This window comes from Miniopterus schreibersii (assembly GCF_964146895.1).
Source record: "Miniopterus schreibersii genome assembly, chromosome: 15".
Lineage (NCBI taxonomy): Eukaryota > Metazoa > Chordata > Mammalia > Chiroptera > Miniopteridae > Miniopterus > Miniopterus schreibersii.
In genome coordinates this window covers 51,088,991-51,109,816 of record NC_138115.1, presented here as the reverse complement: position 1 = coordinate 51,109,816, position 20,826 = coordinate 51,088,991, and the positions used below count along the sequence as shown (strand labels likewise).

Genomic DNA, 20,826 nt, shown 5'->3' with positions numbered 1-20,826 from the left:
CCTGCGCTCGCGGCTGCGGGCGGTGCGGCGGCGCGCGCGGCGGGGGCTCGGAGCGAGCAGGGAGGGCGGAGCTCGGGGCGGCCCCGCAGCCCCTCACCCCAGGCCTGGGGGTTCCCCGCCCCCCCGCCCGGTCCCTCTGCGGGTCGCCACCACCCGCAGCATCTCCGGCGGAGCTCGGCGTCCCAGGGAGCGTTCCGTAAGTGCTGCGGCCGCCGCTCCGGTGCGGGAATGGAGGAATCGGAGTGGCGAAGGCGGGATGGGCTCGGGGCCCGGAGGACCGGGGCGCCCGGCTGCGGACGGTGCCCACCCCTTTCATCCTGGTTTCCTTCTCTCGCCCCTTGGACCCTGAGGCAGCCCTGGACAGTGACGAGCAGGGCTTTTCTCTCCTTTGGACACAGGAGCAAAAGAGCCCCAGAGTCAGAGTCAAGGGTCTGGCCCAAGGTCACTCCTGGGGTCAATGGCAGAGCCCAGAAGGAACCTGGGACTCCTGACCTGCCCCGCCTCGCAGGAGGGAGAGGGCAGCGAGCGAGACGAGCCTCTCCCACCCCACGTCAGTCTGCCAGCCTTGCCCCTTCCTGGGGGGCCATGGGGGGGGGGGTGCGCGGACCTCACACACACCCATGCACCTGCACTGGGAGGCACCCCACATGCGCCCGTGAGCAAGCACAGGGACGTATGGGTGCAGCTGTGCATCCCTCCTCTCCCTAGGCGGCCCTGCAGCTTGGCTGGGACCCCTTCCTACCCTGCCTTACGGGGAGCCCTCTGGCCTGGGAAGGCCTATGCCACACCCTGGGCCGGGCACTTCTCCCACCCTCTGGTCCCAAGGGAGGAGGGAAGGGGCGGAGTGAAAGCTCCATCCCTGCCTTGGAAGATATGCCCCCTTCCTTTTCATCTTGTCCCTGGCAGCGACTAGCTCCCCTGTAGGGGGGTCCAGTGACCCCAAGAGCCTGCCAGAGGACCTGACTTTAGCCTCTCTCCTTCCTGTCTTCGGGTCTCCCCATACCTGTCCCGTCCCCCACTCCAAGCACAGCCTGGACCACACAGTGGGCTGGGTCCAGAGGCCTCTGTGACTCCCTTTTCCCATTTATCGCGTGCTTACCATGGATGGGGTTGTGCTGAGCTCAGTGTTTTCTAGGGACTGGTTCATGCTGGCATTTCAGTGACCCTCTGACCCTGGGCAGGAGGTGCTCTTAATATCCCCACTTTAGTTCAGAAAAACAGACACAGAGGTGGAGTGACTTGCCTGCGATCATCAGATCAGTCAAGTAGCTGAGCTGGAATTCAAAGGCGGGCCTGTCTGACTCTTGGGCAAGTGTTTCCCTCCAGAAACAGAAAAAACTGCAGTATTTTTTTCTCCACGCAGGAGATGAGGGATGTAGGGGCAGGGCGAGACAAGGTGGGGAGTGCAGGGAGGCAGGGGTGGGGGTAGGGTATTTTTCAGGGGAGACACGTTTCCTTTCAAACCTCCCCACTACCCTCCATGTCTTCCACAAAGAGCAGGCAGGCCTTCATTTTCACGGTCCTAAATCCACATGGGAACTGTGGATATATAAAGCACATGTCGTGATGTCCCCTGAACTCGCCCCTGTCCTCCAACCTGTATTTCCCTGGGGCCTTCAGAACTTAGGGGGCTTCATCTCACCACCAAGTCCCACCCTCAGCCTCATATTTTTTACTCCTTCCTTTCCAGCATCCAGGGAAGCAGGGAGCTCCCTTTATCCAAGAAGGTGGCTGCCTGCATGTGTAGCAGGCCACAGGCTGGGACACTCCTGATGTCAGAAGTGAGTGGGCAGATTGACTGACCATAGGCAGCCTCTTGGCATCAGCATGAATTCCAGGATCCTGTCTGCTCGGGGCTGGCTCAGCACCCACCCATCCACCTCTGAGCCCAACCTCGAGACTGCCACAGATGGGCCAGCCTCGGAGACCACCACCCTCAGCCCAGAAGCCACCAGCTTTAATGACACCAGAATACCTGGCGTGGGCAGTGGTGCAGCCGGCGTGGGCACAATGCTTCTGTCCTTTGGAATCATCACGGTGATTGGCCTGGCTGTGGCCATGGTGAGAGCCGGGGCTGGCTGGGGCTGCCCCAGATGACCTTCAGTTGGAGGAGGGTGGTCAGTGTTTAGATTTTAGAGAATCTAACCAAAGACCATTGTTTGTTAGTAATAATACAATCCTCCCATTTCCCCAGGGATTTGTCCACTGGGGCCCAGAGACCAGAGAAGCTGCCTTTAATTGGAAGAACCAAAGAAGGTTCTGAGAAATATGTGATGTTTTGAGCAGGGCCGTGAAAGGCACGTAGGAATTGAGGGTGTTTTCCAGGTGGAGGTTCTGGTGGGCAAAAGTTTGGAGGCAGGCAGAACGTCCTGTGAGCAGCAAGCAGAGCAGTGAGGCAGACGAGTGTGGGGGTGCAAGAGGAGTAGAGGCCAGAGGTGCCTGGGATAGATCACGGGCTGTGGCATCTGGGTGGGATGCTCTGCAAACAGCAGGCCACTGGCAGTGTTCATTCATTCAACCATTCACTTGGCAGTTATTTGCTGGGCACCTGTCCTAGAGCAAGCCGTCAGGACCCCATGGACTAGGGAGACAAGGGCCCTGTGGTTCTTACAGGGAGTGGAAGACAAAACCAAGGTGCCAAGGGAAGCCCACAGGGACTGTGTTGGGGAATTGGATGGGGGGGTCCTTTCCAGGCTGGGTGGTCAGGGACGACTGAGGAGGCGACATTAGACCTGAGACCTCAAGGTGGAGGCCTGGCCCCTGTGTCACAAGAAAGGCAGAGTTGGGCAGACGGAAGTGTGCAGAAGTGAGGACAGCAGGTGTCCCCTGCTGGTGAATAGGGTGTTTGCAGAGCTGGTGTCTGCACCTGAAGACATGGGCTTTTCCCCTGGGATGATACATGGACACTCCGAATGTCACTGGAGATTGTGGAGACCAGGAAGGGTGGGGGTGCACCTGATGTCCCCCAGCGGGCCTGGCAACAGTAGCATTCTGCCCACTGCCCCTCGCGGGCTCTAACGGCTGGCCTTAGCTCAGGAACATGATGCTCCAACAAACAGGCCGGTGGATGGTCCATCCATGGCCTAGTTGGAGCTGCTGTTAAACCAGAGTTGCCATATGGGCCCCACGGGCTCTTGATCTCTGCCAGAGAATGACTGCTGGCCGGCAAGCAGGGCCAGGATGCAACACACAGAGAGGCCGGGGCCTGAGCAGCCTCCCAGGGCAGGGTGAGGCAGAGCGCCAGTGTTTCCCCTTGGCACCCAGGCAGCAGTTAAACAGACTGAGACGCCCTAACCTCAGCAGCCAAGCAGGACCTAGAATCTGCCCTTGTAATTTTCCAGGAAAGAATTTATCCTGGGGACTTGGGAGAACTCCCTCATTCTTGGTCCTGGAGGAACATTCGGAGGGCCAGGGTGGCTGGCCTTCTTTCCAGAAGCTGAGACGTAGAAAGGTTATTGGGCAAAAGCCCTAGAGGGCAGGAAACAGCTCCTGGGCACCAGGAGACAGGCCCAGAGATGTCCCTGAGAGCTGCTTCCTCTCCCCTCGTGCCAGCCCCAGCCGGGCCATGCTGGGTACAGGGAGCAAGTCAGGGCCAGGCTGTGTCTCATAGGAGAAGCGGTGCGGAGGGCTTCCTGGAGGAGGTGGGCTGCTGCTGGACAGTGAGGGTGGGGGGGAGATTTGTAAAGGAAGTGGGGGGGGTGTCCGTAGTTGCAGGGGCAGAGTGCGATGCAGGCCTGGCACCGGCCTTAACGCGGCTCCTTCTCTTGCAGGTTTTGTACATCAGGAAGAAGAGGTAACTCTTCAGCCACCTCCCCAAACTCCAGCCCCGGGCGGTGCTGGGCCGGGCTCCAGGGGAAGGGGGTGGGAAAGGAGAGCCCTCGCCACAAGAGCCCCCACCATCAGCACCCCTGACCCTGGCAGAGAGTCAGGGCCTCCTCTGCCCACTGGGGGTTGAGGGTGGTCACTTTCTCTTGAGGAAGGTTGAGCCCACTCCCTAGGATCCCACACACAGGGCAGGCAGCGAGGACCCAGGGATGGGGGGGGGGGAGAGGAGAAGGTTGGGATTACCTCCAGCCAGCTGCCCACCACCCCCCCTGCTGCCTGCCCTCCCCTCACCCCACTGCCCAGAGGCTGTGGATCACACAAGGCCCCGGCCTGGGCAGTCCCCATGGACCCCCACAGATGACAGTTCTGAAACTGTCCTTCCCAGGCCACCCATCTCGTACAAAAATGGCTTTCATTCATCCCAGGGGAACTCTTAGGCTCCTAGATGTGGCCGTGTGCTATGGCTCGGCTGGTCAGCTGGCAGGGCCTGGAGGGCTGGAGGGAGGGGAAGGGCCTGCCCTGCCCCTGCAGCTTCTGTACCCCCCCCCCCGCCCCAGGCTGGAGAAGCTACGCCACCAGCTCATGCCCATGTATAACTTCGACCCCACGGAGGAACAAGACGAGCTGGCGCAGGAGCTGTTGGAGCACGGGCGGGAAGCTGCCTCCGTGCAGGCCCTGCAAGGCAAGGTGCGCACTGGCCCCGCTCCCCACAGCCTGCAGCCTGTTCGTGACTCTCCCCTTCTCACCCCCTTCCTTCCTCAGGCCCCGTCCCAGCGCCTGCCCTGAGGTCCGGTGGCAGCTGTCGGGGTGCGGGTTTTGTCAGGTTTGTTTAGAAATTTGGCAGAATTGTTCCCTGGCCATCCACAGACCCACCGTGTGAGGCCAGGCCAGGGCGGCCCCGGGATCCAGCCAGGCTCTGCCCCACCGGCCTGGTGGTCTTGGAAGCCCACTGGTTCCTCGGAGCCTCAGTCTTCTCATTTGCAAATGAAAATCCTAGTTCTTTCCCTGTGTGCCCCATGCCCCAGCTAGGAAAGCAGAAAGGGACCAACGGGGCAGGTGGCTGAGGACTGAGCCCCTGGGCTCCTCTGCTCCCTGAGAGCCAGTAGTCCTGAGTGGGGAGTGGTTTGGGTCACTTGGGACAGTGGCACCTCTGAGTAGACCGATGGGTCCCTGGTAACTGACAGGCCTCAGGCAGGTGCATTTTGCTTCCTATGTCCAAAGGGTCGGGTACCTGTGTGGTCATCCTGCCAGAGTCATTGGCTGCCTGGCTACTTCCCATCGGACCCCCAAACCCCAAGGGCCAGAGCACCATGAGGAGGCCCGGTCTCCCCCTGACCCTGACCCATGAGGCCTCTTTGCATCCCTCCTTCCCTTGACCCTAGAGGCAGAATTAGGAGACTGGACTCAGGAAAAGCCAGGCTGGAAGTCCAGAGACCTGGGTTTACCACTAGTCCTGTGTCACCTAGATCAGGACATGTTGCCCCTTGGGATAGTCAAGAAATTGAGCTGAGAACTGTAGTCTACCCAGTGCATGGGGCTCCTGACCGGGTTTCTCTGTGCTGGGGCTTGGGTTGCAGAGGTGAGCCCTGCTCTGCAGGGAGACGAGGTACATGCATAATTAATCGGGCCCCTGGGCCCCAGGGTGAGTGTTGAGTGTGGCCAGGGCCAGCTGTGGATGGCTGTGGGGGAGGGGCCACCTGAGCCAGGTCAAATTTCTAGGCTGAGCTTTCAGGGAGGGCATTCCAGGCAGAAGGCACAGCTGGTGCCAAGTTCGAGCAGTCACCAGGAAGTGAGGGTGGAGGCGACTGGGCCAGAGAGTGCATGGCCTTTGTGAAGGTCCCTGACGCCCCTGACTGTCTCTCCACAGACCACTCTCCCGTCTCAGGGCCCGCTGCAGAGACCCAGCCGGCTGGTATTCACCGACGTAGCCAATGCCATCCAAGCGTGAGTGACCCACAGTCAGGCCTGGACCTCTACTGAAGACACCTGCCTCAGCACCCACAGAGCTGCCTACTCTCGGGACCTGCCCTGCCATGGCCCCAGCTGTTCCCAGGACCTACCTGCTGACTCCAGGCCGGGCATCTGGCCACTGGCGTCCCCTGATGTGAGGGTCCTGGTACAGAGGATATCCCTCCCATCAGGAAGGCCGAGAGCCCCTGCTGGCTTCCTCGTGTTTTGCCCAGACCCCTCATATCAGGGTCTGCTCCTCTAATGTGGAGGAAATGGAGAGATATGGGAGGGGAGGGAAGGAGTGCGGGGAGGGACCTGTGTTTAGAACCTGGAGCCTTCTCCGAGGTGGGAGAGGTAACCACCCAGGTCTTGGGGACAGGGCATGGTGGCACCGAGGGATGGAGCTGAAACTGCCCAATGGGCAGGGCTGCTAGGAGGAAGGCTACTCACACCCCATGCAAGTCCACACTGCAGAGTGTCCGTGAGGTCTCTCAACCACCCCTTCCTGGCAGCCAGCTGTTGGCTGGGCCCAAATGAGGATGGGAGCTGAGGCGGAAGAGAAGTGGGGGAACAGGTGTGGAAGTGGGGGGACAGAGGCAGTGTCAGACCTGCTGCAAGGCCCATTCCTGTGCCTGAATGTGCCCACGCACAGACGGATGCCTGTCCCAGCACAGGGGCAGGAGGCAGACCCTCTGCACTGGCTCCACCTTCAAGTATCGCCCTCCCCCCCCCCAGGTGTGTGGAGGAGCCTGGGATGAGCCACCTTTGCCTTCCATGTTCAGGGGCTGAAGGAAGAGGGAAGAAAAAGGTGGGGGTGCAGCTGCCCCCCATCTCTTCATTGGGCTCTAAAGGCCAGGGCACCTGCTGCAGATGGTTCCCTGTCCTGCTGTATGTTGGGGACCTGGGGCTAGGGGGTGGCTATTGTTCTGAGGGCTGTGGTCACAGGCTACGGGCTAGTGGGGGGTGTCCTGACTACCTGAGATGGGGTGGTGATGGCCTCTTGGAAAGCAGACCTAAGAAACCTAGTCTGTTTTTCTGCCATACCCCACCCACCCCGTACCCCTCAGGAATTCTACCAGTCTAGGGCATCTGGACAAGGCATCGAGCCACGCCAGACGCCAGGAGCTGGGCGCTTTTTCTATGTTGGGCATGCAAGGCACCCGAGCATCACAAGCATGCCCCGTGCCCAGCCTCGCCACTGTCACTGTCCTCCTCTGGTTCGAGGGGACACCAGGGCGACACATACAAATCTCCTGTTGGGCAAATTCCACACGTCAGGATGTGAGGAACTAGGTGACCCAGACGGGGAAGATTCCGGATGTTTTCCCTCCTCTAGATGCTATAAATACGTTATCACTGGAAGTAACAGGAGGGCTGAGGATAATTCAGGCTGCACAGAAGCTGTCATTTAATTCACAGCATCTTCACGTGAGAGCATTAAAGATGTTATTAGATGTTTACACAGAGAGTGTGAGCCTGTGACCCTCGGGTGTGAGACTTCAAGAAGGGGCTGCGGGGGGCCTGGGGGGCGTCGCTTGGGTCCCAGCTATGCGGTGGCAGCCGAGTCAGTTTTCCTTGATCCATCTGATGAAATGCCTCTGGCCCTGAGCTCAAGGCTGCTCTGGGGCCTCGGGCACCAGCAGTGGAGTGGGGTCACAATGCCTGCCGCCCCTTGGGTGGAGACGCCACGTGAACGGAAGATTATGATACCGGAGGAGGGAGGGTGCTTGAGCCCCAAGGGCCGGGGGGGGGGGGGGTGTGTGGCATCTCGGGACACATGGGAAAGGGAACAAAATAAGGTGATCTTTCCCAGAGCACAAGGGCACTGGAGAGGGGTTGGGGTGGGACCACCTGCAGGGCCCAGAAGGGTTTGAGGGAAAATGATACCAAGGTGACCAACCATCCTGGTTTTCTCAGGACTGTCCCAATTTCAGCATTAAAACGCCACAAATCAGGAGTCTAAGTGACCCAGACCCTCCCCTAGAGAGCTGAGCCTCAGGCTACCATAAGTGAAATGAGGAGGGACTAAGCACCCCCACCCCCAGTTCCATGGTGGAGGCCTGGGTCGGAGGTGGGGCTACAGGATAGGGCCTTGGGTAAGGGTGAGGGCCCCAAGGGCACCCACACTGGGGTCAGACTGTGGGGCCTGTCAGGGACAGCCTTGGTCTGAGAAAAAGTTCTCCCCTTGGCAGATGGGCAGAAGGATTCCTCTGGGGCCTGGGGCCTGGGGCCAGAGGAGAAGGGCTGGGTGGGCTGGCCACATCCATCCTATCGGGCAGTGCCTCAGTCCAAGAATGTGGGAGCTGCAGAAAACCCAGTCTCTGGGGACCCTAAAAATGGGGCCTGCAAAATTAGACTGGGACCAGGGCTGGGGATGGGGGCTCCAGGAGGAACCCTCTGCATTCTCTCCCCCTGCCTGCCCCATGCCCCTTTCCCGGCTGGGGGGTGAGGGGAGGAGCTCGGCTAGGCGATGGGCACAGGACAGCTTTCTGTGGGTGATGGGGGCCACCTCTTCATCCCGTGTCCCCTCACAGTCACCTCCTCTTTCTTTCCACCCACTTTCTATTTTCTAGCTCTTCCCCAGTCCTGGAGGAAAATCAAATTCCCCACAAGTTCCCAGGTCTCCCACAGAGCATGGGATCAATAAATATGAAAGGGATGAATGGTTCTGGTTGGCACGTCCTCCTTGTGACCTTGGGCCTGGGGGCTGATCTGACTCCCCACTGCCCTGGGCCAGGCAGGCCGAGTGAGACAGAGCCACCTGCCCCCCCATTATTGCTCCTGAAACCGACTGTTAAAGGGCCCCTGGGAAATGCTCCTTGTGAGACACAGGCCCACACCCCAGCCTCGAACCCCTCATGAGCAGCAAGCAGGGTTCCCGGGCCAAAGCTGAGGCGGGCGCAGAGGTGGTACCAGGGCGGACACGGGCGGTGCCTTCAGAGGGGCCATCTGGTTTCATAAAGTGAAGTGTCACCTTCGAGCCGAAGTGAATACAATCCTTGCGTTGCCTGGCTGCAGGCAGACGCCAGGGACGCCTTCAGAATGTAAAGGAAAGTTCCTGCCGGGGGAGCCCCGAGGCCAGTAGAGCAGTCTGACCTTGACAGGAATTGCTTCCAGAAACATCACTGAGCCCCACTGCAGGCCCAGTGCTGTCAGTGAACCTGTCCAGTCTCTGCGTCTCCATTCGAGATGGAAGGAGGCAGATGTCAAACGGGAAAAAAGGACAAGTGTGTGTGCTTGTGTTATGCGTGCACACACACACACACACACCATGGGTCTATATCTTTCTGTCTACACCTACAGTTGTCCCTCGGTACCCACGGGAGACTGGTTTGAGGACTATCTGCTGGTACTAAAGTCCACAGGTGCTCAAGTTGCTTGTAGAAAATGAGGCAGTATTTGTAAATATAACATAGGCACAGTCCTCTGGATACTTTAAGTCATCTCTAGGTTACTTATAATACCTAATACAATGTAAATGCTGTGTACATAGTTGTTACACTGTACTGTTTTGGGAATGACAAGAAAAATAATCTGTACGTGTTCAGTACAGAAGCAAGCGTCAGGCTTAACTGCACAGCACACATCAGCAGCAAGGTAACTTTATTGCAACAATGTAACTTCTTTCAAATATTTTCGATCCAGGGTTGGTTGAATCCGTGGATATGGAACCCGCAGATACAGAGGGCCAATGGTATATGAAGCAGGCAGGGAAGGGGTCCAGGTGTGCATGGTACAGCCTGGGCCTAGGGCTCATGTGGCACAGGCAGGCCTTGGCATGGAGTCTCTTAAGACAGCCACACTGCCTGCACCCACCAGGGGGACCCAAGGCGCTCTAAGCCCCGACCTTCCAGGTCTCTGGGTCCCTTTAGCCTGGCAAGAGGCTGGGCATGTCCCTAGACGCCCAGGTGGTCCTGCAGACACGGAGAGCCTCCTGCATTGCACTGGGCCAGCCCTACCTGCCCCACATATACTGCCTGTCTACTGAGCACCCCCTTGTCAGCCACACTGGTGCCTGTGGGGGGCGGGGTCTGTCAGACGCTGCCCTTTAAGAACCCCCCGGCCAACGGTGCTGCCGAAAGTCTCCCCCAGAGAGGCCACACTCATCTCTACTCCCTCCGGAGGGACTCAGGAGGTCTATTCCCATCCCCAAGTGGTGACCTCCCCAAACCTGAGGATGGAGTGGACCCAATTTGCCTTAGTGGGAGGAGGGAAGGGCGCTCGGCTTGGAGCCCTTTCCAACGTGCCCACCAGGTGGCAGTGCAGGCCCAGGCTATGGGGTGGGGTGTGAGGCCAGGCGGTGGGAGGGAGGGAAGATGCCCTGGTGAAATGTGGCCTTTTCTGGAGTGTGGGTGGCTGGTGCACCGAGGCTGTTTGCTTCCTCCCTGCCAGGAGCAGGTCTGAACTGGGGCTGGGTCGGGGCTGCGGCCTGAGCCCCCTGAGTGGAGTCTGGTGCATAGTAGCTGTTCAGGCAGTTTATCGAATGGAGGATTCATAAATGGATCTTGTCTCATGGGAATTAAGTGAGTTCATATGTAAAAAGCACACTGAGCTCTCAGGAGATCACTCAACTGTCCCACCTGCAGCTGAGCTCAGCGAGGTTGGTGAATTGTCTTAGGTCACACAGGGTTGGAACCCGGCTCCGTGGGACTCCTAGGCCAGGCTCTGAATGGGTCTGGTTCATCCCTGCAGCCCTCATGGCATGTCCAGCTCTGATCCTGGGCTCCAGGTGGGCTCGTGGGCATGTCACTGAGAGTTCGCCTCCTTTTAGCTCCTGCGTCCCCTCAGTGAGCACAGGAGATAGGACGGTTGCTGCCTGCAGCGGCCGGGCTGCGTGGCTGGGGCGGCAGGAGCGGCGCCATCTCCTCCCCATACATCATCTCCAACCAGGCAGATAGCAGGAAACAAGTAGCTCCTGCAAACTGATTACTGGTGATCGGTAGCAGCCCGGCTCTGAGGAGGAGGCGGGGTAAGTGCCCTGGCCCTTTTTCAGCTCTCAAGAGAGCTCTTCCTTCCACCCTGGTGACCCAGCAACCTCTGCCCAAGGGCCCTGGGACAACAGGACTCACCTGAGTGTCCCTCGCTGCATAGATTAGCTGGTCTAGGTCCTGGCTCAGCCACTGTGCAACCCCAGACAAGCCCCTGAACCTCTCGCCTCACTCACTTCCCTCGTCGGTGCAGTGGGCAGGGCCTCCCTTCTGAGTAGGATTAAGAGTTCCCACTTGCAGAGGGCCTAGAACAGTGCCGCGCCTCCTGGCTCAGCCTCTGGTCTTGCCCTCCAAACCCTCCCAAGTGGTCCCAGTTCTAAACTTGCTTCTGCCCAGCAGTGCATGTGGCCTCCATAAATCCCCTCCTGCCAGGTGGGGTCGGGCCCGTGGGGCGGTCCCCTGCTCCAAACGTGGCCTGGCCTGGGGCCCCCTGGAAACACAGCCCAGCCTCTGGGACCTGCAGGGGGAGGGACCAGTGAGAGCAGCTGGGGCAGGGCCTGAGCTCTGCCGTCAGAGAGCCCTGTGACCTGGCTCCTAGCGGCCGCTTTGGTATTTTCCCACTGAGAAGGGTGGGGTCCCTCAGGTTCCTGAAAACCAGCAGATGACAGAGGCCACTTGGCCACTTCTCCAGCCACTCCTAATACAAGAGCCACAGACGAGCTCAGGGCACAGGAGGCCTGGGGGTCCGCAGGTTGCCTAGAAGGGGCTGGCCCCTTACTCCAAATCATTCTCTTTCTGGCTCAGGGATGCCGACTGCCTTCCCCCAGCCTGCAGCCCCCCAGGCAGTCACCTCCCTCCCCCTAAGTCTTCCAAGCACACACACAGACTGCCTGGCCACCTTTCCCCGGCCTCCTAGCCCAGCCACCCCAGCTGGGCTCCCGGCCATGCCCCACTTGCCACTGCCCTCCCTGGCTCGTCCTTCCTCCATTCACAGGCCCACGAGGCTCCCCCTGAACCCTGGAGCCCTCTAGCCTGGCCTCCCAGGCCCTCAGCCTGCTGCCTCCCATTCTGACCAGGCCATCTGCTCAGGCTGAAGCCCCTGCCCTCCTGCCCCAAGCCTGGGCCAGGGTTACGCCCCACCCTGCCCTTGCCTGGGCCCTGCCCCCAGTGGGCAGCAGCCTCCCTCCCTGCCCTCCTCCCAGCTCCCTGGCAATTACTCGAGTGATTAATTTGGTAATTAATCATGCTCCGGCTGCTCAGGACACGTCCCTTCTGCCAGCGTGGCCTAGAATATAGATCTGCTCAGCTTCACTCTTCCTGGGAAGGGGGCAGAGCCCTGGAGGCAGGAGATGTGGGATCCACTCTGAGTTCATCGTCTGCCTTCCCCCAGGCCCTGCCAGTCACAAAGGGGATGTGGGTAAAGGTGGCCAGGATATTTAGCAGAGAGAGAGAGAGAGAGACCCAGGTGGCCAGGATATTTAGCAGAGAGAGAGAGAGAGAGAGAGACCCAGGTGACCAGGATATTTAGCAGAGAGAGAGAGAGAGAGACCCAGGTGGCCAGGATATTTAGCAGAGAGAGAGAGACACACGCAGGTTGGGCCTCTGGGGAGACTCCAGGGGTGGCCTAGGATGCAGGGCTCTCAGCCTGACTCCAACCATGCAGCCCCTCCCCCAGCTCAGCCTCTGGTAACTCATCCTGGGCTCCTGCAGGAGCGGAGAGAGGGATGCTGAGGTTCTTTGTGCTGGGCACTGGGAACACGGTCCTCGGTGAGCACTTAGTGCTCAAAGCCTCAGACAGACCAAGGCCCCCATCTGGAGGAACAGGGGGCTTCCTGACAGAGGCACTGTTTCACATGGGCTTTGACCAACCGCAGGATTTGGTGGCCCAAGGGGAACAGAGTCCTGGTGCCTGGTGGGGTTTGAGGCTGGGCTAACCCAGGTGGCCCTGACCTTCCTGTGGGGTCCAGTGGGGCTTGCCACCAGATGTGCGGCCCTGCAAGCGCAGCTACCAGATGCAACACTGGGACAGGGTCCCCATGGAGCCAGCCTTGTGGCATTGATTGAAATGCCCCCATGCCAATTAGGATTTTTAAGAGAAATGTATAATGATCCCTAATTGGCACCCTCATTAGGTGCCAATTAAACACTTAAGCATTTCTTACAAGTTTAACACATTAATAAGGCAGCTCATTACGTGGTGACAAGATTTATTTCTCATATTTATTATATTGTTTCACCACCTCTGACAACAGAGTTGTTTTTAAAAACATGGTTTCTTACTGACTACACACGGCCCCCCACCTGGCTCCTCCTGAGCCTTGGTCTCCAGTCCCCTGGATCCCCCCTGGCCTCTTGGTTCCGCCTCCCAGAAGCCACTCAAACGGGGCACCTACTTTCCAAAGTCAGGAAGGACCAGCGCTGGATCCTGCCACTGAACACAGACTCCAAAGGGTTCCAGAGGCCCAGAGCCCCGTGGAAGCTCTGTCCACTTAGCCGAACTCTGCATTGCAGGGACCCCAGTGGAGCATGGGCACGAGCGCTCCCTGCTTCCAGCTGCCTGGCAGAGCCCAGCCTGGAGGCAGGCCCTACAGTGGGGCTGACACTGTGAGGGCAGGAGCACAGCAGCCAGGGCAGGACAAGGAGGTCCTTGGAGGCTGTCCCCCAGGGCAGGAGGAGGGTTGCAGGCAGAGGGGGCAGGCACAGGGAGCCACGGAGAGTTCTGAACAGGGAAGGGTATGACCAGATCTTTGTTTAGACAAATCAAGGGGCAGATGGACTGGGAGTGGGCGAGGGAATAAACTTGACCTCCCACTCCCGCCAGCTAAACTCGGGGTGGACTCCCATTGGCCAGACCCTCTAGCAGAGGAGCCAGCCCGATGCCACCCACACCACGCAGCCCAGCTTCGTGGGGCAGGGCAGGGGAGAGGGGGCTGAGAAGTCTGGAGGGCGTCCACAGCGTCCCAGAGCTCCCGCCCTTCTTTAAAAACCCCGAGGTCAGCATCGTCCGCATTCGCTACACCTGTTCTCACATCATTGGCGGGGCGCCGTCTCACCTGCACCCGTTTTACTAGCTGCGCCGTCTGCGAGGCGGGATGCTCCAGATTCACTCGGGCCAGCTCCTCAGGGAAGGCTGTCTCCATCGATTACTCTCCGAAATGCGGCACAGCGAACACCCGGGCGTCATTTGTGAGTGAGTTTCTAACGTGCATGTGAGTTTACCTGGAGGGTACATTCCTAGAAGTGGGCAGTGCTAGGTAAAGGATCTGTGCGTTTTTAATTTCGATAGCTATTGCCAAATTGCTTTCATGGAGGTCACGCAGTTTACACACTAACAGGCAACTGCAGGTTCTGCTTCCCCCCGGGCACCCCAGAAATGCTCTCGGACCTTCCCCAGCGTTGCCTCTTTCATTTGCATTTCCCTTAGAGGAAAGAGCTGAGCGTGATTTCCGTGGCTGGGTCTTCTGGATTTCCTTTTGTGTGAACTAGATGCCCAACTCCTTTGCCCATTTTTCAGTGAGATTGTTGGTCTTTTCCTTCTAGATTTATAGGAGCCCTTTATACATTATGAAATGTGTAATTTTTCTCTCGGCTTCTTTTCTGTCCTTAAACTTTGATTTTTTTTTTCCATGTGGAAATGTTCAATTTGTATGTAGCCAGACATGTCCATTTATTCTCCTGTGGCTTTTCTGTTTCTTGTTATACTTAGAAAAGTTAAACCTATGCAAAAATCCCCTTGCTTTCCCCTAGGAACCTGTTCTTCCTTCTTCCGACCCTCTAGCTCTGATCCAACTGGAACTGGTGTTCTGTTTCACGGTGTGAGGTAGGGATCCAAGTTAATTCCTCACCCCCGCCCTCCAGAGTATCCCCCTGTGATGTCAACAACATCTTTCCTTGGAGGTTATTCTTGACCGAATTATTGAGACTTTGGGAAATGTACCATTGGTGAAACAGCGGGTCCTGTGGTCTGGAGGGTGGAGTGAGGCAAACGGTGTCAGAAGACCAGCCCCAGCAGGACAGGGGTGGCAAGGTGAGGTGTGCCCCCTGGAGGCTGAGAAAAGGGAGAGGAAAGCCCACACGAGGGGGCTGCATTTTATTTTTTTTTTCCTTGAGCTCCGGGAACAGTCATTTTTGGTACCCCGTTTTAACTTCCTGCTGCGCCGTAATTCCTTCAGTAGGTTTTGTGACCTTGACATGACCTTGGATGCAGACAGAGTGGTGGGGAATTGAGGGGTAGCAAGAAAGAAAATCTGTTCCTCCTGACGCCCCTCTGCAAGGGCCAGTTGGCCAAAGCATGAGGGTCCTGAGCACCCCCCCCCATTCTGGAGCAAGAAAGGGGGGCTTATTACAACACAAGAGGGGGCAGCAGGGTGCTGAGAGCCAGCTGCATTCCTAAGACAGGGGCAGAGCAGGCTGAGCTGCACCCACCTCCCTGCTCCCCTCCTCCCCCCTGCCCCTCCTGCTGCTTCCCTCCAGGCTTCCGATCCACCCCCTCTTCTCTGCCATCCAGATGCGTTATGTCCCTGGTGTCATTAAGCCCCCCCTTAACGCAGTGAAGGCCAGACAGTCCGGCTCTGACGCCACGGCTCCTTTGGAGGTATTCTGGAAGGTTCTGGTGGGCACATGCCTAACGGCACCTGGGGCAGCTCTGAGTCAAAGCAAGTGAAGGAAAGCCCAGGCTCCTGGGAGTGTGTATTCTACCCACCTGCGCCTCTATCCCCAAACCTGAGGAGGGAGGGGCGCCCTTCCCTCCACCTCTGGGAAACGGAACACCAGGTGCTTTGCCGCTTACAGCCACCAGGTGGCAGCAGTGAAAGCAGTATCCCCCCGCCTTCCCTCCGTTCTCCCGCGCTGCGCACTTGACCTCCAAGAGACCCTGAGGCTATCTGGTACCCGGGACCTCCAAGGAGCTCAGAAAGGAGACGGGGCCACATCCCACTCCAGGCACGGGACCCCCTTCCATCTCAGAGGAATGAGGGGCCTATGGCCCTGGCTGCTTTCTCAGCACCGCCCCTGTAGTGCCTGTAGGGCAGTAGGTGGTGGAAAGAACAGGCTTCGAGCTTCTGGGGTGGGTCTCAGGGGCTTGGCCCACAGCCGCACTACAATCAGGGCCGCTTACTCCCAGACGGTAGCCAGACAGGACCCTTCCTGAAGCCCAAGGACGCTGGGAGGGCAGAGGGGGAGAGTAGGGGTGGGGGGTAGATGGGGGGAGGAGCCAGGGCTGCTGGGTAAGGTTCCACTGCCCCCTGTGTGATTCCTGACCAGAACTGAGCACCACGGTGGCATAAAAGGCTCTGGCATTGCCCTTCTGTGGGCTGAGGCTGAACTGAGCCCTGGAGCCACCTACCCGCCCCCCACCTGTGGAGCACATCTCCCCCCTTCTCCCCGGAGGGCCGTGTCCCGGAGGGTTCATGGATTCTCCCTGCATCTCCCACTCCCCAGCCCCGCACCACTCAGGCTGCACTGGCCTCCTTGTCAGCCACGCGGCTCCAGACACCTCTCGTTTATCTCCATCACTTTGGGGGTGGACGTACACGTACCCAGAAGCAGTGTGAGCCTCTACATGCACCCTCCCTGGGCTCCAGCCGCAGAGACTAGCCCAGGCAGTGCTTGGGAACCTGCTTTCTGGATGTGTGGGGTCCTTGGGATCCTGGCCGTCTGGACGCCCCTCTGACAGCCTGGGTCCAAAGCCTTAAGCCTTCACACAGGGCCCTCCGAGGTGGGCAGCCGATTGCCCGCAACCACCCTCTTGTTACTGGTCCGTGCACAGGTCCTGTCTCACACTGATGTGAAGGGCCTGGGGGCTGGGCACTCACGGGCCAGCTGGGACGCTGGCTCCTAGGGAGGGCTTGGTGAGGTGCCCTCTCCGTGAGGCTCCCGGTGCCTGGGGGAGGCAGGTGATATGGAACCGGTGTGCTTAGGCTCCAAAACACCCAAATAGACTATGGAAGTAGAGGGTCAGGGAGGGGCAGCTTCGGATGGACGACCAAGGTGGGGAGGGCCGCAGCCGTGACTTTTCTTCTCTGATTAAGGGAAAGCCCTGAGCTCAGGGGACTGCCCACGCTCCCTGTCCCTCCTAGGCCTGCCCCGGGTCAGAAACCCGCCCATTGAGACAGTGCACTGGGCAGCTGAGGGAGCGTGGGGTGGGGCCTTTCTCATGGCTCTCAAGGGCACAGGGGTCCCCCGAGTGGGATCTCTCTTCTCTCTCCGCCCTTCTTTCCTGGTTTCCACCCACGGGCCCAGCACAGGCCTCGGAGCCCCTAATCCCTGCGCTCCTATCAGCTGCCCGCCTTTCTTCACAACCTTATCTGTCTCCTGCAGCCACGGCGACTCCCCCGTGGCCAGCCCTCCCCCCCCAGCCTCCGCCGGGCAGGTCGGTGTGTCTTCTTCCCCTCCCCTGCCTCTCCCTCTCCTCCCGTCACCTCTTTCTTCCCTCCCCCCCCTTCTCCCCTTTTTTTCTCTCTCCCCACCATGCCTTCCCTTAGGGGGAGAAAGGTGTTGGGGGGGGAGCTGGACAGTGACCATGGTCCTCCCTCATCCAAGGTCAGCCTTCAAGGGCCGCTGGACAAAGACCCCTTTAGCCACTTACCGCCAGAGGGGAGGAACAGCTAAAGACACCCCACGAGAGGCCCCTGGGGCTGTTTTATTGCGGAGACAGAGGGCCAGTAATGAGCACCTTTACTGGGTAGGAATGTGCCCTGTGGCCCGGCGTGGGGTTCACACCCGCCCCCAGCAGCCTAACCTGCTCCCTGCAACCTGAGTCCATGCCTCCAAGATCCTCAGGGCTCAGCTCTGCCCTCCAGCTCCCGAAAGAATCCCGCGCCTGCTGCAGAGCTTGGGGACACGAGCATCTTTCTTGGCCTCAGGGCTTCAATCTTCCCACCTGTGTGGAAGGCGTGGGGTGTCCGCCAGCCCAGCCGATGACCTGACCCAGGATCATTTCCTGCCTCAGCCGCTTCCCACCTGTGAGCTCCCTAGCAAGTTGCTTAAACAATCAAAGTCTCACTTTCCCCATCTGTGAAATGGGCTCATGAGGGCCACATCTGCCACAGGGCCTGTGAGGACCTCAGGAGTTGCCCAGCTCACAGACACTGCCCAGAGGAGGCAGGACCAGAGAGGACCGTGGCTGAGTGTAGCAGGGTGAACCTAGGTTAGCGTGAGCAAAACCCCTGACCTGGCATAACAGCCAAGGAAGCCGGGAGAGGGGCAGACAGGCTGTGTGACATGGGAAGGGCGCTCCCTGAGGGGCTCATGCCTTGTCTGAGAGGAGGGGAAGCCCCTCAGGGCAGGGCATCGTCCAGGTGCCGCCCAGGCTGGGGCTGGGAGAGGAGAGGGATGGTGCAAGCTGCTCCAGCTCAGAGAAGGTGCCCGCAGCGGTGAGCTCAGGTGTCTGCCCTGGGGCTCTCCCAGAGTGACCGACACCACACATGAACAGCTCGAGGGACAGAGGTGGAGAGCCTCCCCTCCTCTGGTCAGCCCAGGAGTGTCCAGGACACGGTAAGGAAGTGTGGCTGGAGTGACCTGCTGGGACTTGATCACGGAGGACTTGAATGCCCAGATGTCCCTCCCCAGATGAGGCAGAGCCGGTCAATAGGGTTTACCCAGCTCCCTCCCCTACCTCTGCCGTCCTGCCAGGCAGGGCTGGGGACAGGAGACTGGGCCAGTCAGGAGGTGCCAGGAAGTTACAAGGGGGGGTGTCCAGAGGCTCAGGGGAGTGAGGGAGCTCAGGGAGCAGCACCGTGCCCCCCAGACTGTGTGGCAGAATCTGTCCAGGTGAAGGGGGAATTCTAACACAGTTGGGGGACCAACAAGACCGGAGGTGAGAGGTCAGACTGGTAGCAGGACCTAAGGGACACCAGTAAGTAAGGTGGAATCCAGGCCCTCCCCTGAGGCCTTGGTCTGTGAAATGGGGGTGCCCCTGGGGCTCCTGGGGGAGGGGCAAGAGACCCAAGCCCCACCCTGAATCAAAGCCCCCCCCACCCCCACCCCACCCAGGGGCTAAAAATAAAAGCAAGGATAATTTCCCTAAATGAAACCTCCACTTAAACACTTAAAAAGCAATAAAAACTCAATTTTCTTTCTCTCAATTATTTTACTTATTTCATTTTCCAAAAGGTTCACCCTGTTATGAAGATGTATTTTTCCCCTTCAGTGGCAGCGTTCTCTGCCATTACTCAAACTGACTCAGCCTCCCTCTGCCAGGAGGGTCCCCTGGTCTCCTTGGCAACCAGGTGCCCTGGAGGACTGGGACTTCACCACCTCTGCCTGTGGTGGGGACGCCGAGGGGTCGAGACCTGCCCCCTCTGGCTCGTGCCTCAGTTTCCCGCCTCCAAGCCTCCCACAGCCCATGCCACGCCCCCGGCCCCTCTAGTCAGGCCCCCCTGGGGTGCCTGGAGGGAGACCCACCCAGGGCCCTGCAACTGCGCCACGCACAAGGCAAGGCGGGTTCAGGGGAGCCGCCAGCGCTCCATCACGCAGGCCTGACACTGGAAAAATTTGGTTTCCCGATGTCATTAGTGCTTTGTGATCGGCTCCATTTGTATCATGCCTGCCCCGTGGCCTCATCTCTGCTAATTGTTTTTACTCACTCTTTCCATTTTTAAACTGCTGTCTTGTTGGCTTTTAATTTTTAATTATTGCTGCGCCCCTTCCTTCCTAATTGGTCCAGGCCCCTGCCGAGGCTCCCTGCACCGAGACTGCGGCTGACTCCCTCTGGGTGGCCAAGGCTTGCCCACCTCCTGCCTCCGTCAGCCCCGGGGGGTCACGGCCTTGCTCCAGAGGCCAGGGGCCGGCCACACCTGGCATCTGGTGCAGTGAAGCCTCCAGGTCCGTCCTCCAGGCACACACTGGGCGCCAACTGTATAGGCCTGTGGGGGCAGAGATCCCGGGGGTGTGTGTGAGTGACCCCAGCCACCCAGGAACTGCCTTTGTCTTGTTGTGGGAGGGTTAGGGGGCTGCCTGGGGTCAGCAGGGGTGGAGGAGATGGAACCACTTCCTCTCCCACCCCTCAATTACTCACCACCCCAGCCCCGCTCTCCTCATGGCCCCGGGCCTCTGGGATTTATAGTAATAGGGCCCCACAGCCCACAGCCCAGAGGCTGCTCTCCCCACACCTCTGAGCCTTTGCTCACAGGGGTCCTCGTGCCTGGGATTCCCTTCCTCCTCTTCGCTCTGCTGAACACTGCTCGGTGCTCCCTGAATATCTCTGTTCATTGGTCTGTCCATTTGTCTATCCATCTGTTCACCGTCTACCCATCTATCTGCACTTTCCTCTATCCATCTGGCTGCCTCGCCTGTCCCTGGGTCTCCTAGTCTGATGTTTTTTCTCTCTTTGCCTCTGCCCCAGCTTTGGTCTTTCCCTCGGTGTCTGCCCCCCAGAAAGGGAAGGGATGTGCCCAAGGCCCCACAGTTAACAAGGGCAGAGTAGAACTTGAATCCAGGGCTACAGCAGCTTGTCTTGGGGTGGGTGAGCCTGGGTGCTCCCGAGGGTTGGGATGGACAGCACCAGCCTTGGTCAACGGTGTTAGCTCACCTGGGCACCGAATCCACGTTCCAGATGGAGACGCCAAGGGTCAGAGAGGGAAGAGACTAGCCAAGGTCACATGTGAGTCCTGGTCTGGCAGGGGCTCCATCTGCCAGGCTCCTTGGCTCCCTGGTGGCAGGGAGATGCTCCCTCCCCCCGCCTGGGGAGGGCTTGTGCCATTGCTGGCCCGGGGAATTTGTAGCTCAGGCTGTGGGCAGTGACGAGGTTATCTTTCCTTCCTGCTCTGGTCTGTTTGCCTCTTCAGTGGGGTGAGGGTAAGGGCAGGGCCAGGGTGGGAAGGAACTTTAACTGAGCAGCTACATGGTGCCAGAAACAATGCCAGGCAGGGCCACATTTGATCCCTGAAGCCACCGGTTCAGGAGGAGTCATTATAATCCTGCTTTGCTCAAGCACAGCCTGAGGCTCAGAGACTCAGAGAGGGGAAGGGACCGGCCCAGGGACTGACCCCAGGGGAATCCCATGCCCCTCCCACCCTCCCAGAGCTGCTCCTCTGGGGATGAGGGAGGGCTTCCTGAGCCTGAGAAGTAGCTCCATCCAGCCCCTCCCAGGAGGAGGCAGCCTGGGTCCTGTGGTTACAGCCCT

General features: G+C 59.1%; 1 protein-coding gene across 1 annotated transcript; it reads left to right on the top strand.

The window, feature by feature from the left end:
* The first annotated feature begins 32 nt into the window (after window positions 1-32).
* Window positions 33-7,235, top strand: LOC308567945 (uncharacterized protein C3orf18). Its single transcript, XM_081160174.1, has 5 exons — window positions 33-196; window positions 1,691-2,061; window positions 3,771-3,793; window positions 4,383-4,512; window positions 5,693-7,235. The coding sequence occupies exons 2-5, from the start codon at window positions 1,828-1,830 to the stop codon at window positions 5,771-5,773; spliced, it is 468 nt and encodes a 155-aa protein (XP_081016300.1). The 5' UTR covers window positions 33-196; window positions 1,691-1,827; the 3' UTR covers window positions 5,774-7,235.
* Window positions 7,236-20,826: the final 13,591 nt, after the last annotated feature.

Coding starts and splice junctions, on each gene's coding strand:
- LOC308567945 (XM_081160174.1), top strand. CDS start 1,828: ATGAATTCCAGGATCCTGTCTGCTCGGGGCTGGCTCAGCACCCACCCA. Junction 3,794..4,382: donor TTGTACATCAGGAAGAAGAG/GTAACTCTTCAG, acceptor CCCCCGCCCCAG/GCTGGAGAAGCTACGCCACC. Junction 4,513..5,692: donor TGCAGGCCCTGCAAGGCAAG/GTGCGCACTGGC, acceptor GTCTCTCCACAG/ACCACTCTCCCGTCTCAGGG.